Source organism: Epithele typhae (assembly GCF_022376455.1).
Source record: "Epithele typhae strain CBS 203.58 chromosome Unknown BXZ73scaffold_26, whole genome shotgun sequence".
NCBI lineage: Eukaryota > Fungi > Basidiomycota > Agaricomycetes > Polyporales > Epitheliaceae > Epithele > Epithele typhae.
Genome location: NW_025954217.1, coordinates 50,586 through 68,807, shown reverse-complemented (window position 1 = coordinate 68,807; position 18,222 = coordinate 50,586). Strand labels below are relative to the sequence as shown.

Below are 18,222 nucleotides of genomic sequence, written 5' to 3'. Positions count from 1 at the left end.
CCAGCGCGGCGATGACCGCATAGATGCGCCCCCACGCGGTTATCTCGTCCGTTATCTCTCCGATCTGGATGGAAACGATCTCGACATGGCTGCGGAATTGAGCTGGCAATGCATGCAATTGCCGTCCAAGACAACTCATCACCATCATGAGCTATTCCACCGTCCCCCTTGAAGACTTCAAGTCCGTCTTCTCGACTGCGATCGGTACGCCTGTCGTCAGCCTGATCACTCCTCCCCTGCTCATCACCCCCAATCAAGAGCTGTCCAGCGTCGCCCTTGGCGGCCGAGTCGTCGCTGTCTCAGATGACTTTTTCGCCGAGGCATTCCATCTCCTCCTTGTCGAGGTCCGTTGCCCGAGCATTTGCCGTGTTCCTGACAGCCTCGATTCCTCTACAGCCTGCGCCGAGTCTCAAGGGCCAGTTCGGCCCGAAAGGGGCGCTCTTCAGCGGCTGGGAATCCCGTAGACACAACCCTACTTATGATTGGTACGACTGTTGTCCCCCGTGTAATTCTCCTCTCACCGCGCATGCAGGTGCATCATCGAATTAGGGACGACCGGCTCAATCACCGGTTTCGATATCGACACCAGTCATTTCAACGGTGCTGGTCGCATTTGATCATCCTTTGACAGCAGACTTACTCCCCGTCGCTCAGGGAACGAAGCTCCCAGGCTTCTGTCGATATCCTCGACTCGTTTGATGGTACTGCCCCGTTGGCAGACGACCCTAGGGCACGTAACATCATTGTGACTCAGTGAACGTACTAATACATGTGCGCAGTGGGAAGAATTGCTTTCGAAGGTCAACCTGGGACCGAGTTCCAGGCATCTCTTTACCGTACCGGCGTCCAAGGGTGCGAATTATGTTAAGCTCAACATGTACCCTGATGGCGGAATTGTCAGTGTCCCGTGCATGTGCCAAACCTCGTTCTGACAGCCGGACCAGGCCCGCTTCCGCGTCTATGGCCTTGTAGCCCCGGTCTTCCCTACCGATCCTTCCGCGGTCTTTGATCTTGCCCACGTCTTCTGCGGTGGAAGGGTGGTGTTCACATCGGATCAGCATTTCGGCGAAGGCTCCAACCTCATTCTTCCAGGCAGAGGTCTGTCCAATTGTCCGTGGATGTCGCACAGCTCGTTGACAGGGCTCTAAACCATCCGTAGGCAAGGATATGGGTGACGGGTGGGAAACCAAGCGCAGCCGGGCCCCGGGTCACATGGACTGGGCGATTATCAAGCTGTGGGTCACATCCGCCTTCTTTCCACCGTGCCACCCGCGTGTAACATTGAACTCACACTTCCCTCGCCTCCCGCCCCGTTCCCTTCGCACCGCACCGCACCGATTGCCTATCGCCAGCTGCGCGCCCGGCTTCCTCGCACAGGCCGAAATAGACACCGCGCACTTCAAGGGCAACTTCCCTGAGTCGTGCGAGCTTCACGCTCTGCACAGCGACACGCTCGCTCCCACAGACGTCCCCGACGACGCCTGGACTCCAATCCTGCCTCGGACGAAGCTCGGCCCGCACCGGCAGCACTTCTTCCAGCTCGAGAACGTGAACGGGACCCCGTACACGCACGTCAAGCTCACCATCTACCCAGACGGCGGCGTGAAGCGCGTCCGTCTTCGCGGCATGCGTGCCGACGCAGGCGCAGCTGTGGGTGCGGTGTCCCCGACAGCAGACGTGGCCGCACCAGATGCGCCTCCCTCGGTCGCGCCCCCGCCCGCCCTGGTCCCATCAGCGACGCACCCGGCCCCGCGCTCTCCGCGCTGCCGCTCACACCGGAGGCGTTCGCGCCGTTCGGCCACGTCGTGCAGGCGTACGCGGACGTGCACGCCGTGCCGAGCCCGCGCACCGTGCGCGTCACCGGCGCGAACCAGGGCACGGCGACCAAGTTCCACAAGCTCGCGCCCGTCGAGGCGAGCTACCCCGCGGACGCCGGGGCGGGGGCCGCGCTTTCCATCTATCGGTGCAAGCCGATCGACGTGGCGCCCGGGGGCGAGTGGCCCGTGAAGCTGCTCGAGCGGCACCCGTGCACGAACCAGGCGTTCGTGCCCATGGGCGGCGCGGGCGGCGGGCCGGGGACGCGCTGACGGACCCGGGGCGCGAGTACCTGGTCATCGTCGCGAAGAACGGGGCGGACGACAAGCCGGACCTCGGAAGCATGCGCGCGTTCATCGCGTCCGCGGGGCAGGGGATCGTCTACAGCACTGGCATCTGGCGTGAGTGACCCGTCTGACACCCGACATCCGCCAAGAGCACATGCTCACTGACCGCTCGGTGATTTCCACCGCACCTACTCGTCGCACATGTCCGGTTCATCGGGGATTGCACCCTGCCTACACGGATGCACTGTCGCCTGCGCACGGCGCTGGATGCAGACCATCCTATGGCTGCACTGTACAAGGTAAGCGGTGGTCTCGCGTGATGTGCGCAGCGACCGCGGGGTGCTGACCGGGAGTTTTCCTAGACGATGGATTTCACCTGCGTGGAGACGCAGATTGGGAACGGCGACCCGCTCGACTGCGAAATCGTGGACCTCGACGGTTCGACCGGCTACTATCGGGTGCAGTTGCCCGTACAGATATGAGTAGTATTCAAACGTGGTCTAGCGGGACTGGTGCTTGTATTTGATTTGTCACGACATACAGCTTCCGAACTATAGACGTCGGGGCATGCACAAGCGCTGGCCCACTACTACTTCCTTCCGCAGATGCGATTTCCGGTCTGACTGAATTCGCCAAGAAGTCTGCGCTCTGCACAGCGTAAGCTAAAAACCTGGCTTGATTCTGGCTGAGAAAGCTCCTGATTGACCGCGATCATATAAAACATCGGCAATATCTACGGCGTTTATGCTGCTAACGCATCTCACACTAATGCTGCGAATCGAAACAGCCGTCGGCGGCGTCTCTGTATCTTTTTGACAGTGCGCATCAGCAATCACAAAGCACGGACATAAATCGGGCAACCAGAATGTTTGATAACTTGTTTTGTGCCGTTCCGCCAGCCCTTGTCCTCGTCAGCCCCAATCCGGGACAATCGGACACCTCGGGCCTTGCGTACGATGCTTCCCGGCGACCGTGAACGCAAATCGCGATTTGCGCAAGCGGGTCGGGCACTGCATACCCCACGGTCCCCTTCACGCGGGAGCGACGACGACGGCGGTGGCGACGGCAGTGACAGTGGTGTGCGCGTTGTGCAGTACCGGAATGTCGCCGCCCGGCCCTTCCTCGCCCTTCTATACTTTCACGCGCGAGTTCGACGCTGCTTCGGGGGGTTCTTTCCCCACTATGCGCCGCGCGGCGGCCTACGCGAGCTTCCCGTGTGCTCCGCGTCCGCCTGATATGGCACCCACGCTGTCCGCCAAGTCTAGAAAGCAAAGGGCGAGCGCCAAGGGGGTGGGGTCCTCGGGGTCCCGCTCGGCGCCCCGAAATGCATCGTTTGCGCAGAGCAGCTCGCGATCTCAGCCAAGGAACACGCTTATCGGGGCGGCTGTCGCCCCCTCGTGTGCGTATGGGATGAGCTGTGCCATGAGGCGGACAGCAGGACGTGCGGCGACCCGCGAGCCAGCGAGCGTGAGCGACCAGGAGCAATCCGGACGGCGGGGGCGCAAGGGGCAGAACGAGGGGCACAGCTCTTGCTGATTGCGGTGCGGCGATCGACGGTCGCCCCGCCCGGTGCTGGCTGCCCGATCTCGGCCCCTCTCCTCAGGCCTCAGCGGCCAGCCCCGCCGTGCCCCGTCCTTGGCTCGAAAATCTCATGTGCAGCAGTTCCGTCTCATGTGCCTCCGCCAGTGCTCGTCGAAGGGTTACGGGCGTTCGAAGGGAATGGTTGCGCGGTGCAGAGCGGCGCCGTCGCTGGGGGCTGCGGCGTGTCGCCGCGGCAGCCGCAGAAATGCTCGGTCAGATGTGTTTTGCTCGGGTGACAACTGGCGGCGGTGGCTTCCGACGCCTTGGGCCGCTGCAGCCTGCGGCTCAACTGACGGGAGACTGGAGAGCATGAATGATTGCCCAGCGACCGGGGACACGTTGTCCGTCGGCGGTGCTCAACGGCGATAAATAGCCACAACGGGCGTGATGTCGAGTCACCGTGCCAGGTGCCATGGACCAGGACCATGCTCTGAGACTGAGACCAAGTGCCGTGTCTGGTTATGTGGCCTGAGACTTGTCTACCCGGCAGCTAAGGTGGTATCGCGGAAGGATGTGCCTGTACAGATCAGATCAGTGCATAATATCCCGCAACGGTGGGCTTGGAAGTGGAGTGACGGTGATCGGAATCCCTACAGAGGGATGGGGACGAGTTTCTTAGCAAGCGCGGTCCCGCACCCTCAGTGGTTTTCTCGGGATATTCTACCAACGGTGATGGGCAGGAGCCCAACGACTACGTGATTGTCCCCATCCCATCCAGTCATGTGTTGGAAGATTTTGACGATCACAACACTCCGGAGAACCAGGTGTTGGAGGAGCCGAGACATCGACGCCACGGCTCTTCAAGCAGGTTTTGATTGGACGGTAGGAGCGAGGTTCTTGACATCTAGCCACGCCGAGATAGCGCGAAGTGCACATATTTGGTGACTATCTGTCAGGCGGTTAATGCATCCATGCCGAGAGCGATGGCGGACGGATTGAGGCTTTTAGTGGCCTCCCATCACCCCGTGAGAAGCTCAATTTCACTCTCTGCCCCCGCCCCCCACCTCAGCATCGTGCTTGATCGTCGCCCAACCCAATGCCCAGTCTTTTGACGATTTATTGCGTGCCCCCGGCTCTCCCGAGGGCGCGTGCAGATCCACGTGTCCTTGTGCCCTTGCCTGCTTCCTTTCCACACTGGTCATCTACGGAGCAGCACAGCTTTCACGAACGGGAGTGTTACGCGGTACCCTGGCTAAGCACTCACCCGAGGAGACTGTATCTGCCGTGCTTGCGTCTGCCTGGTCTCCCCATGACGACTGTCGTGAACCGACTTCTATGTCATCGCGCCAGCGCTTGCTGATCTGCGTCTCTCGGTGGTCGGAATGGTAATGAATATCGAGGTATGTTCCCGTCTTGCCCCCAGCCCGAGTCGAGCGCTCATTCAGTCAATCACTTTTTGAAGTTTGTGTGTTGCCGGCGGGAGAGCGGACCGGTACCCGGGCCGGGGTTCTTGTGGCGCCGGAACAGGCTGCCGATTTCGCGATGAGTGGAGAAAATGTCGCTGTGCGCACCTCGGCCTATCGCTGCACCGATTTAATGCCAGGTCCGCCGCAGCTGCTCTTAACTCTCGCGAGGTCTGCTCTCCGTCCCCCCTCTCACTGTACGTGCGGCGCGCTGCCATGACCTCCATCCGCTCACCCGTTCTCTACTTCCCCATGATTCTGCGATGCATCCAGAACGTACCTCGCTCCGTCTGCCCTGCTGAGCCCCCCCTCTCGCGATGGCCCCTCTCACATCCATTCGCACAAATGAAGGGAAGCTAGAGATCGTCAACCAACTGCTTTTGCCTCACACCACCGAGTTTCTTGAAATCAAAACCATCGATGACGCCTTCGACGCGATCAAGTCCATGAAGGTGCGCCTCCCTCACCTGCCGCCGCAACTCGGGCTCAAGCTTCCCCTCGTCGCATCCGCTGCAGATCCGCGGCGCGCCCGCCATCGCGTCGCTCGCCGCCCTTGCGGTCGCGGACCACCTCACCAAGGCCCTCGCCAGCGACCCCGCGCCAGAATGGCTCGCCTCGGCGGACGCGCTCACGCAGCACATGAACGCCGCGCTCGCGCGCCTGTACACCGCGCGCCTGACCGCGGTCAACCTCGGCGTCGCGACGCGCAGGCTCACCGCTGTGCTCACGACATCCGCCGCCGCCGCGAGCGGGGACCCCCGCGCGCTTGCCGCGGCGCTCGTCGAGGAGGCGAAAGCTGTCGACGCGGAGGACGTGGGCCGGAACAAGGCGATGAGCAAGTGGGGCGGGGAGTGGCTGGTTGAGCAGGTTCGCGCGAAGGGAGGGAGCGGGGACGCGCTCAACGTGATGACCGTGTGCAACACCGGGTCGCTCGCCACTTCGGTGAGTTACCATGAGGTCTTGAGGCTTGAGGTGCGGGAGGAGACTGACGGCGCGTTCTAGGGCTATGGAACCGCGTTAGGGTTAATCACATACTTGCACGAGACGGGCAAGCTGCAGCGGGCATTCTACACGCAGTCGACGCCGTACCACCAGGGCTCGCGGTGCGTCGGCGTGTGTCCGGTCTGGGCGATGATGTCACTCATTGGGGTGATCTGGCCACAGGCTGACCGCGTTTGAGCTCCTGTCTCTGAACATTCCGGCGACGATGCTGTGCGACAGCATGGTGGGCTCGTTGTTTCAGCACCACGATATCCATGGAATCGGTAAGGATGAGGAGGGTGGCGCCTCGTCCAGCATTTGGTTGCGAACATGCTCTCTAACAATGCCATCTGACTCCAGCTGTCGGTGCGGACCGTGTGGCGCGAAACGGTGATACGGCGAACAAGGTTGGTGCATGTGCGATCTGTGCGCCTCTCACCTGCTGACGGGTCCCCGCGGCAGGTCGGGACGTACAACGCTGCAGTGCTGGCAGCGCGTCATGGGATCCCGTTCATCGTCGTTGCGCCCGTGAGCACGATCGATTTGGAGGTGGCGGATGGCAACGGGTGAGTGGCTGGGCTGCCCCACGCCGAGCAGGTTCGTTGATCTGACAGCTGACGGATCATCTCTGCCGCGTCCGCAGGATACCCATTGAGCAGCGCCCTGCGCTCGAGGCGTGTCTCGTCCGGGGCGCGCTCTACCCCCCGCCGAGCACGCAAGGCACGAAGATGCAGGCGACGGTCATGGTCACACCCGAGGGCTTGGACGGGGTGTACAACCCCGCGTTCGACGTCACGCCCGCCAGCCTGATCACGGCAATAGTGACAGAAAAAGGCGTGGCGACTCGTGACGAGTCCGGCAGGTTTGATCTCTCGCAGGTGGTATGAATATTTGAATGTCGGTGGGGTCGGGTGAACTGGGTCGGACTCGGATAGTGTGAGCTGCAGCCGCTTACGATGTATGATTTTTTGCAGAGGCTCCACGCGAGATAGAAGTCGGGCTTCAAATTGGTACTGGATGTGCCCGGCCCATTCAGTGATCTTGGCGCCACGGCCCACGAGAGCGAAGCGGTGATTTGAGCCCGTCACTTGTAATCGGGCGCCTGTTTTCGCCCGCCACGCCCGCCACGCCGACACGCATGCCGGCCGCAGACCGATGCGCGAGGCAGCGTGTGAGCTCGCGGTGGATGTAGGTGGGCGCAGTGACTCGCGAGGGTCGGCAGGAAAGGCGTGCAGCCTGGGGACGGGGCCAAGCGACCGTGGTGAGTGCCGCACGCAATCAAAGAGCGGCCGGGACGAGCGGGTGGCGGTCCCGATCATGCGAGAACGGGCGGCAAGGCGGCCGATTGGCTGGGGCGCGCGTGTCTCGCGCGTAGGCTGCCACTGATCTCATCGCACTTGGCTTTCGGTTCAAGACGCTAGCCGTCGCCTGCCTTCTTGTTTTCTTCCCTCCATCTCCCTCCCTCTCTCTCTCGCCCCCCCGTCCCAGACCTCACGTCCCACTACGAGCTCAGTACAATGAAGCTGTCCACTCCTTTCTTTCTCGTTCTCGCCGCCGTCTCCTACGTCGAGGCCACCGGCCATGACGGTCTCTCGCGCATGACCCGCAACCACCACGACGTCGCCCGCCGCAACCCTGTCCAGCGCCGCGCGGCCTCCAACGTCTGCAAGGCCCGCTCCACCACCTCTTCCTCTTCCGCCACGGTGAGCGTCTTCTGTCACTCGTCGCGCGAGCTTCGATTTCGGATGTCGCGCTGGTGGGATGCCGTTACTAACGATGACGCAGCCCACATCCACCAAGGCGTCCTCGACGCACAAATCGAGCTCCACCAAGAAGGCGCAGCCGACCACTGCGACGAAGAACAACGACTCGAACAATGACGATAACTCCGTCGGATTCTCCGACGGCCTCATCCGTCTCACTACCAACACCTGCGGTGGCACTGGCGCCCAAAGTGCGTTCCTTCCATCAGCGCGTGCGCACCGAGGCTGACTTCCTCCATAGAGAAGATCACGGGCACCAAGGGTCCGAACGGAGACATCGAATTCTTCAACTGCGGCGTCAACGACGGCGGCTGGAAGCCGCCCATGATTACCGTGGACCAGATCGTCACCGTCGAGCTCTCGGACGCGCTCAAGGACAACAACTCGCCCTTCAAGGCGTGCAGCAAGTACATCGACACCTTCTACAAATACGCGTCGCAGCACGGTCGTAAGTTCCGCGTCTGCTCAGGGTGCGGTGAATTTGATGCCAACGAAACCTTTCCAGTGCCTGCGATCCTCATCGCCTCGATTGCGATGCAGGAGAGCTCGTGCAACCCGGGCACCGTGGGCGGCGGTGGAGAGCAAGGTCTCATGCAGATCACGCAGGAGAAGTGCGTCGGTGCACCCGGTGGTAACTGCCAGGATGTCGTACGTCTCACTCTCTTGGAACGGGTCTCTGGGGTGATCGCTCACATTCTTACAGGATTTCAACATCCGCACGGGCACCAAGTTCTTCGCGGACACGCTCAACGGGAACGGCGGCTCGCTCCTCAAGACCTTCGGTAACTACAACGGTTGGTTCGAGGGCATGACCTACTCCGATGCGACCAAGGCCCAGTGGTCGTCTTGCTGTCGCTGCCAGAACAACCTGGACTAGTACGTGGCCCGTGCTCAAGTTATAAGCGACGCTCTGAACTGACGCCCTCCGCAGCCTCCAGCAGGTTCTCAACGGCTGGCTCCAGAACGTCGACCCGTACACCGCGCACATGGGCAAGTACTTCAACCTCGACGTCTGCCATTAGTCGGTTGCGCTATTGGGCCGATCCCCCTTCCACCTGTGCTACGGCGGGGCGATTTTCTCTTGGGGATTTTTGTGTATCTGCGTCTTGGATGCCTCCAATATACCCCCCTTCCACAAGGGATGCAGCTGCCTGTGGAATGGCGGCGAAGTTATTTATTTTATCATTAGTAGTAACCCGTAACACGAGCCCCAGTTAGTCGCGCGTTTGTAGTTACTCCTCGGGTCCTCCCTCACCGAATTTATCCCCCGCGCGGCGTGTGGTTCATTGACATCTACAAAACGGATCCCTTTTCTGAAACGCAAGATGTTGTGCCGACTAAGCTCAGTAGTTTGCTGCTTTCGTTCTCGCGTCTCAAGAGTTGTGTCGGGTGTCCCACGATCCGCCATTCTACATTCTGGACCCACGAAATTCAGCGTCGGCTCAGGGAACGTGTCCGCACAGATTATATATAGCAGGCGTCAAGATCAAGTATCTAATCTCTCCACTCCTTACCTCTGCTACATCTACCCTCTCCCTCCCACACGACCAACGACAGCACACAGACCAGCCTAGACCAAACCCCCAAAACAAAACCAGACGATGTCGACCTCGAGCGACGCGTCCTCCCCTCCGTCGACGCCCGCGACGTCGCAGCCGGCGTCCCCGACGCCCGCGCTCGCGAAGCTGAGCCTGCAGGACATCTCGGACGCGGACAAGGCCGCCGCCGTGGAGCTCAAGACCCAGGCGAACAAGGCCTTCACCTGTGCGTGATTCGTCCCCCCTCCTCACCCCGTCCTCCCGCATCGTCTGATCTTCTTTCTCGCCGTCCCCAACCGCCCCCCGCGTGTGTCGTGCATGCACCGATGCCGATCATTGACTGCACCCGCCCACCCCCTCGCCCCTTCGCCCCGCGCGCCATGCGGCCGTCGAGCAGCGCACGAGTTCAACCGCGCGGCGGATCTGTACACGGAGGCCATCGGGAAGAACCCGGCGGACGCGACGCTGTGGTGCAACCGCGCGTACACGCGCATCAAGCTCGAGGAGCACGGGTACGGGCTGAGCGATGCGAGTACGTCTTTCCGTGCCCTTGATTGTTGCGTGCGGCGGGCGGGGGAAGGGGAGGGGAAGGTGGAGGAGGCTCACGGTGGTGAAACGACACAGGTACGGCCATCGAGCTCGACCCGAAGTATGCGAAGGCGTACTACAGGTGAGTCGTCCTTCTCTCCTGTCTGCTCGATCCCGTCTCAAGCCCCCGCCCCATCCGCACAGGCGAGCGACATGCTACCTGCAAACGTTGAGGTACAAGCAGGCGATCGCCGACTTCAAGAAGCTGCTCGCGCTCGAGCCGCAGAACCAGCTCGTGCGAATGCAGATGGACAGCACGCAGAAGATCCTGCGCAAGGTCGAGTTCGAGAAGGTGTGTGCGGTCTCCACATCGCTCCCTGCACTAGTGACGCAATGTCCATCCGGCGCAGGCGATCGAGATGGAGGAGGAGAAGAGCGCCGTCCTTCGCTGTCTCGAGATCATCGACGAAGGCGGGTGCGGCATGGACAAGGACTACGCCGGACCGCTCCTCCCGCAGGGCGACGACGGGAAGTACAGGGTGGACATCGACTTCGTGCGGAAGATGCTCGCCTGGTTCAAGGACGGCAAGGCGATCCCGCGGCGGTACGTGTGGGAGATCGTGCTGGGCGCGCACGCGCACTTTGAGCGGGAGGAGAGCCTCGTCACTGTCGAGATTCCAGATGGGCAGACGATAGACGTCATCGGCGACGTTCACGGTAAGTCGTTGATCCCCCTTCTGTGGGGCACCGCGGAATGTTGACCGCGTCGCTCCCGCATTGACAGGCCAACTCTACGACTATCTACACCTGCTGTCACTTACCGGAGAGCCGAGCGAAACACATTCGCTCCTTATGAATGGTGATTTGGTGGACCGCGGATCGTGGTCCGTGGAGATCATTCTAATCGCCCTGGCGTTCAAGTGTAAGCATGCGGAGCTAACGTCAGACCGTTCCAAAACCTCGGAGCTGAGTCCCGTTTGTGTCCCACAGGGCTTTACCCTAAGACGATGTACATCAACCGTGGTAACCATGAAGCGAAAGAGATGAACCGTACGTATGGGTTCGAAGGCGAGGCAAAACACAAGTACGGCGAGCAGACCTACAAGGCGAGCAGCTTCCCTCGGACTGGCAAACTAGTACTGACAGGCCATACAGCTGTTCGCGCACCTATTCACCGCCAGTAAGTTGATGCTGCGCTTTTTGGATGAGAGATCACTCACGGCGAGCTTCTAGTGCCTCTGGCGACACTGATCTGCGCGACAAAACCTCCGCCAAGCTCCGCAGCCAAAGCTATCTTGTCTCCCGAAGGTCGAAAACGCCACTTTGTTGTGCACGGCGGTCTCTTCAGCAAAGATGGCGTGACCTTGGATGATATCCGCAAGATCCAGCGCGTGGGACGCCAACCGGGACAAGAAGGCCTGATGTGTGAGTTCGTCCCCCGTACTCTTGAAACGCGCTCGTCATTAACGCGGACGCCGAAACGGGTGTAGGCGAGGTACGCATGTCCCCGTCGACTAAGGGACACCCATAGTTGATTATCTGGATATAGCTGCTGTGGACAGACCCCCAGGAACTCCCGGGACGAGGGCCGAGCAAGCGGGTGAGCGACTATTTGATGAGAGGCCAAGTACTGGCGGGCGAACTCTGACCACACACCTTCTATCTTCAGGGCGTAGGCATTGCGTTTGGCCCGGATATCACGAGGCGCTGGTGCGAAAGCAACGGCGTCACGGGTGTAATTCGCAGCCACGAAGTCCGCCAAGGTCGGTCCCGCAGCGCTTCCCACTGCTGATGGAATGGGCTGCGCTGACCTCCTCGCGATCAGATGGATATTCAGTCGAGCATGACGGGCTCTGTACAACGGTGCGCAATCCATCCGCCGCGACCAGCCGCGACCTATCCCCGCATCGGTCGCTGACCACCCCACGCGCCGCGCGCCCACTGTCGCGCACGCTATACAGGTCTTCTCCGCTCCGAATTACGTCGACCAAACGGGAAACAAGGGCGCGTTCGTGAGTCACTCGGGTCCCCTCTGTACCCCTCTGGCCCCACGCAATCCAAATTGGTTCCCGGAGGACCCTGTGTCTGTGTCCACACGAGCGCTGACACTGCCGCGCGCAGATCCGCATCGACGCCGCCGGCACGGAGAAATACACCCAGTTCGAGGCCCAACCGCACCCGCCGATGAAGCCCATGGCGTACGCGTCGTCGGGGCTCGCCAGCCTACTGATGTGAACTCACAGCGGGCGCTGGCGCTGCCCTGCGGTCCGCTCGCCGTCGGTCAGGAAGAGATCATGCGCGGTGCTGCGCCGATAGCGAAGCGCGCTCTCTGCCGCGGCTGGAAGAGGGCGCTTGGGTTCACCAACACGTCCAGTCAAGACGGACGGCTGACGTATTTTCAGGCGTGGGAGGACGGATGTTGTACGCTTCGTGGGTTGTCGCGGAAGATGGTATGTAGTCGTTGCTGCCGCTGTTGTATATCTTCGTATCTGCTCTGCTGTTGCCGCACATATCTGACTTGCTGTCGCCTCACGTCAATGTGCGGTGCTGTGCGGCTGTGCGTTCAATTCTGCACACCACTGCTCCCGGACCGCGATAGCGTTCGCGGACACGCAAGCTGTGCCCTCAGCTCCCTCGCGCCAGGCTCTCGGCGTCCGATCTCCGCACACTCCGAGCCCAGCTCGAGGTCGGGTTGGCAATGAGATGCAGCAGTAAAACCCACCTTGGCAGCGAAGATTGACGAGACTCTGCGGCGCAGAGATGGACGTTACTGCAGGGTCGATACCAACTGGGGTCAGTTCAGCCTGGGATATGTATAGCGGCTGGGCTTTAGAACGAACCCATATCACACCCAGTCATGTCAAGCAGCATGCGGTCCATTGTGGTCGACGTGGTCTCCGTTACCTGGTCCGTTTGTTCCATCCGTGGATTCCGTAAATATGTACCGCCGCTGACCGAAGCTGAATCTTAACATCGGATGGACCAGTGGCGGCGCCCCACCTTATTCCTCGGTCCAGGTCTCAGTGTATTTGGCACCACCCCAGTACACTAGTGACTCTTGCTGCTGCGGATGTGGTCTCAGAGCTGCGATCTTGGCAGTCCCCGTGCCACCAGCCTATACCCCATCATCGTCCTTCATGTATGTGACTGCGAGGGACGGCTTCCCTGAAGACAGCCGCGCCTGGGGGTAAGTCTCTGGTTTGGTGGGAATTCGATGCCCACGCGCCCGGCCACTGATAAGTAGGGCCAGGTGCTCCGGTGCACGCAACAGGTACCACCGGATTTTCGCTTTCGTGTCGGATGCAATAAAGTCTCGAGTTTGCGACTCATGTCTGAGACTAGGACGCTCTGAGCGTACTGGGGTCATGTAGCAATGCTCACCTGTGATGAAATTGTGTGTGGTGCCACCAAGTGTGCCTCAACGTAGGGCAAGAACTCTAGTCAGTGGACGTTTGAACCGCGACGAGTCAGGACGAGTCCCGGGGTCCGAGTCCCGACTTAGGACTTGGCGAATCGCGGTGCTGCAGCAGAGCCACCTGGCGCCAATCGGGATTCACAGGTTGTGCATTTCTTCTCTCGGCTACCCCCCAACCAGGGCTCACGATAAGCGAGGCACGTGCAGTGAGCAGCTCCCTGTGTTAGTGTCTCACCTCACCGCGATTTCGTCCTATGTTTCAGACGGCCTGCTCTGCAAGCTCCGACCTGGGGAACGCAGCGAAGTGGCACGATGTACTTGCTCCTATGGCTGCCCGGGGACTGTCCGTGAATCAGCCGAGACATCACGTCCTGACCGCAGAAGCGCCTCCGGCACCCCTCGTTTACAGTCACGAAAACTTCTCATCGTCTCATGACACAAACGACAAAATGGAACAGAAGTGGCGCTTATGTAATACCATATTCGTACTGTCTAGTGAAGTGAGGTGGACCCCTCGGTCATCGACAGTAATTAATGAGCCTTGCGATCACCGCAGACCCCAACTGACCATAGGCGGCTTTAATTCCACAGAGGTGTTCTGGGTCTTCGAAATTCTACATGCTGACGGTTATCTGCCGCGTGGTGAGCAAAGTCCGGATGTAGCGCAATGCGGGCGTTCCACGATCGTAGAGAAGGCAAACATATTCTCCGTCGGTGCCAGTAGATCTCCGCAATTTTCGCACCTGAGGGGTCGGCTCAGTCGTAGCAATCCGCGCTGACCAGGGTCACTACTACTCAGTACTCAGGCTGGTTCACGCAGGCGGCGTAAGTATCACGAAAGGCAGGGGAAAAAGCGGCCACGCATGACGTGATAATTGTCAGCACCCGCGCCCCAATATCATCGACCCGACACTGAGCAGTGGCAGCTGAGGCTGAGCCTCGAGACACCTGTTCGGCAGGCTCCCTCGGTTGAAAACGCGCGTCAAAAGCTCCAGACAGCGGGAATGTAAGGCCGGATGAACGGGGATACGCGGTCAGCATGTCGATGCAATGTCTGGACCCTAGTGGCGACGGGTGAATATGAAACTTGATGGATATTTGCGGTCGATCTAGCATTTGTGAAGTCGAACCTCTGTACGGGCTTAAGTGCCCATTGTGAGCTGCGAAAGTGATCATCAAAGCACGACGGGTCAGCGAAGACCGAGCAACACTGCACCCCGCCAATAAATGTCGGTACGTACCATATAAAGCGCGTCCATTCCGTGCCGAGCCGTGCCTGCCGAGCTGTGAAATACTTTCTTTTGGGTGCGAGGCTGCATTTGCCATTCGCATTCACTGCGTTCCGGGGGTTCCTGGCCACCGTTAGAGCGGAGACGGACTGCATGGAACTCAGATGCTGGTCGGAATGCGAACCGGGCGCCTGCCCAAACGGGTATTTGGTCCGAACAACATGGTTCTGGTGAGATAGTACATATGGAAGCAGTTAAGCTGTTCAAATTGCGGTACTTGTATGAGTAGCTACATAAATCACACCGACTCCAATGGTACCCGCCAGGATGGTCGAGCCTAGCCTATCATCGCACCGAGAAGCAGTTCACCTCTGCTCGCTTCGGGTACGGACCGGCACGGTCGAGCTGCCCGCGCGCGGTCCCAGGCGCGCGGCCAGTGAGCCGTCTTGTCGCCCGCTTGTCTGCTGCACGACTCCTTCTGTCCTCACTGCAGGCAAAAAAAACCATGGGACTGCCGTCTGAAAATCCTTTTATGCAAAGCTTGGCTAAAGTGTTGTTATCAATGAGCGAGAGCCACTGGGTGGCGCCAGAATACCCTGCCACTGGTGTTCATATCAATGACAACATACACCGCTACTGGCGTTCGGATAAGCTCATATGAGTGGGCGCTCTATACCTGCTACTACCGTCTATATGTACCACATAGCCACACATATGAGTGCCCTCACACCCTGCCACCTATACATATTATAAAAGTGGCTGCTTATATGAGTGCATTAGTGTCTTTCCCTCATATGAACTTTGTAGCGCCTTGCCACTCATATGAGCTCGTCCCCTCATATGAGCGCGTCCCCTCATATGAGCGCGTCCCCTCATATGAGCTCGCCCCCCTCATATGAGCTCGCCCCCCTCATATGAGCTCATCGGCGTCTCACCCCTCATATGAGCTTATTAATATCCCACCCTTAATATGAATGCACCAGCATTCCACAGCTCCCATTAGCACATCTGGGAACTTGCATACTCTATTGCATGCATGTGTGTATAGGTGCACCCATGCCGGAGCAATTCTTCAGCTTATCATATCACTGAGACACAGGAACTGCACTCCGAAAGGACAGGAAACTGCACCAGCTGTGCAACCGAAACAGACAGAATGGGTGCCCATTAGTTCCATTTTTATTCACACAATGCGCAAAGAGAGAGCAAGAAACCCATGATAGAAAGTGCAAGGCTCAAGCCGATCTCCGCAATCGGCAATTGACTCCCCCCGGGGGTCACCTCTGGGCCGGTAATTGACTCCCCCCGGGGGTTGATCTCCGAGTTTTTGATCACCTGTGTATCTCCGAGTTTTTGACCACCTGTGTATCTCCAACTTTTTGATTGCCTGTGTATATTGTCAGCCTTCATTACCAGACTGCCTGTATCTATTACCGACTTTTTGGACATCTGTGTGTATTACTGCTTTCATTGCCGAGTTTTTGATTGCTGGTGCCTGTTACCGGTCCTCATTACCAACTTTTTGACTGCCTCAATCCATCACTGATTCTTTGTTCGCCTCCAGCCTTTGATACCGATTTTTTTATCACTGATATTGGTAATATTAGATGGGTTAGTCTGCCTGTACTAAACACCCTCTCCCTAGGAAGTCACCCTTCACAGCTGCATGTGTTGATGGAAATTGACCAAGCTGTTTTCTGGATCAGGTAGTAGCATGCAAGAGCTGTGGGTGTGCAAATCTGGAGGGCAGTAGCTGCAAAAGTGAGGGAGTAATGGGGTATGATATTCTAAAATGACATACCAAACACAGACCTGGGATGAGAGTGAATCACATCCCAGACACCTAGATATATTCACAGAGGATGTTTTAAATGCAATGCAGAAGAGAGCGCACAGAAATCAGGATTTCCGATGAAGATACAAGATATGTGTGGAAAGTGGAAGTTCTGAGAAAACACAACATGCATAAGTTCATGTGCAGACATTATATCAACAGGCTATTTGCTGCATCACAATTGGGTACTATTGGGGTGCTCAGATCGGAATTTGCAAGCTTATCGGTGATGAGATGCATATGGGGCACCATATGTCATTATTTCATGACATACAGTATCCTGACACAGCATATGCTCCGATTAGAATGCTAAAACATGGAATAGAACGGGGTGGAACATAGCTATCCAACGCAGAAAAGACCTTGAAAAACGGTTGAGAATCAGTGGAGATGTGCAAGGTGAGCCAGAAGTGTGGTTGCAGTGAAAAGCGAGGTCAGAGTACATTCAGCATAAACCACACTTCTGGCTCACCTTGCACATCTCCACTGATTCTCAACCGTTTTTCAAGGTCTTTTCTGCGTTGGATAGCTATGTTCCACCCCGTTCTATTCCATGTTTTAGCATTCTAATCGGAGCATATGCTGTGTCAGGATACTGTATGTCATGAAATAATGACATATGGTGCCCCATATGCATCTCATCACCGATAAGCTTGCAAATTCCGATCTGAGCACCCCAATAGTACCCAATTGTGATGCAGCAAATAGCCTGTTGATATAATGTCTGCACATGAACTTATGCATGTTGTGTTTTCTCAGAACTTCCACTTTCCACACATATCTTGTATCTTCATCGGAAATCCTGATTTCTGTGCGCTCTCTTCTGCATTGCATTTAAAACATCCTCTGTGAATATATCTAGGTGTCTGGGATGTGATTCACTCTCATCCCAGGTCTGTGTTTGGTATGTCATTTTAGAATATCATACCCCATTACTCCCTCACTTTTGCAGCTACTGCCCTCCAGATTTGCACACCCACAGCTCTTGCATGCTACTACCTGATCCAGAAAACAGCTTGGTCAATTTCCATCAACACATGCAGCTGTGAAGGGTGACTTCCTAGGGAGAGGGTGTTTAGTACAGGCAGACTAACCCATCTAATATTACCAATATCAGTGATAAAAAAATCGGTATCAAAGGCTGGAGGCGAACAAAGAATCAGTGATGGATTGAGGCAGTCAAAAAGTTGGTAATGAGGACCGGTAACAGGCACCAGCAATCAAAAACTCGGCAATGAAAGCAGTAATACACACAGATGTCCAAAAAGTCGGTAATAGATACAGGCAGTCTGGTAATGAAGGCTGACAATATACACAGGCAATCAAAAAGTTGGAGATACACAGGTGGTCAAAAACTCGGAGATACACAGGTGATCAAAAACTCGGAGATCAACCCCCGGGGGGAGTCAATTACCGGCCCAGAGGTGACCCCCGGGGGGAGTCAATTGCCGATTGCGGAGATCGGCTTGAGCCTTGCACTTTCTATCATGGGTTTCTTGCTCTCTCTTTGCGCATTGTGTGAATAAAAATGGAACTAATGGGCACCCATTCTGTCTGTTTCGGTTGCACAGCTGGTGCAGTTTCCTGTCCTTTCGGAGTGCAGTTCCTGTGTCTCAGTGATATGATAAGCTGAAGAATTGCTCCGGCATGGGTGCACCTATACACACATGCATGCAATAGAGTATGCAAGTTCCCAGATGTGCTAATGGGAGCTGTGGAATGCTGGTGCATTCATATTAAGGGTGGGATATTAATAAGCTCATATGAGGGGTGAGACGCCGATGAGCTCATATGAGGGGGGCGAGCTCATATGAGGGGGGCGAGCTCATATGAGGGGACGCGCTCATA

The 18,222-nt window shown here is 57.8% G+C and overlaps 4 protein-coding genes across 4 annotated transcripts; all 4 read left to right on the top strand.

Moving 5' to 3' along the window:
* Window positions 1-146: 146 nt before the first annotated feature.
* On the top strand, window positions 147-2,584 carry BXZ73DRAFT_101657 (allantoicase; the record flags this gene model as incomplete). Its single annotated transcript, XM_048014970.1, has 11 exons — window positions 147-344; window positions 397-485; window positions 533-600; window positions 655-701; window positions 780-896; window positions 945-1,098; window positions 1,160-1,661; window positions 1,736-2,045; window positions 2,105-2,216; window positions 2,376-2,401; window positions 2,465-2,584. The coding sequence occupies 11 exons, from the start codon at window positions 147-149 to the stop codon at window positions 2,582-2,584; spliced, it is 1,743 nt and encodes a 580-aa protein (XP_047877540.1).
* A 2,819-nt stretch (window positions 2,585-5,403) lies between these two features.
* Window positions 5,404-6,954, top strand: BXZ73DRAFT_47299 (eukaryotic translation initiation factor 2B; the record flags this gene model as incomplete). The annotated part of the gene is made up of 7 exons (XM_048019850.1): window positions 5,404-5,538; window positions 5,603-6,028; window positions 6,089-6,189; window positions 6,251-6,351; window positions 6,428-6,474; window positions 6,530-6,633; window positions 6,711-6,954. The coding sequence occupies 7 exons, from the start codon at window positions 5,404-5,406 to the stop codon at window positions 6,952-6,954; spliced, it is 1,158 nt and encodes a 385-aa protein (XP_047877539.1).
* Window positions 6,955-7,584: 630 nt separating this feature from the next.
* On the top strand, window positions 7,585-8,852 carry BXZ73DRAFT_47436 (lysozyme-like protein; the record flags this gene model as incomplete). The annotated part of the gene is made up of 6 exons (XM_048019876.1): window positions 7,585-7,833; window positions 7,868-8,021; window positions 8,072-8,278; window positions 8,336-8,478; window positions 8,534-8,706; window positions 8,762-8,852. The coding sequence occupies 6 exons, from the start codon at window positions 7,585-7,587 to the stop codon at window positions 8,850-8,852; spliced, it is 1,017 nt and encodes a 338-aa protein (XP_047877538.1).
* A 579-nt stretch (window positions 8,853-9,431) lies between these two features.
* On the top strand, window positions 9,432-12,131 carry BXZ73DRAFT_90153 (phosphoprotein phosphatase; the record flags this gene model as incomplete). Its single annotated transcript, XM_048025530.1, has 14 exons — window positions 9,432-9,594; window positions 9,766-9,900; window positions 9,993-10,038; window positions 10,101-10,248; window positions 10,307-10,613; window positions 10,681-10,818; window positions 10,887-11,002; window positions 11,052-11,076; window positions 11,130-11,329; window positions 11,446-11,496; window positions 11,566-11,659; window positions 11,722-11,759; window positions 11,858-11,908; window positions 12,018-12,131. The coding sequence occupies 14 exons, from the start codon at window positions 9,432-9,434 to the stop codon at window positions 12,129-12,131; spliced, it is 1,626 nt and encodes a 541-aa protein (XP_047877537.1).
* Window positions 12,132-18,222: the final 6,091 nt, after the last annotated feature.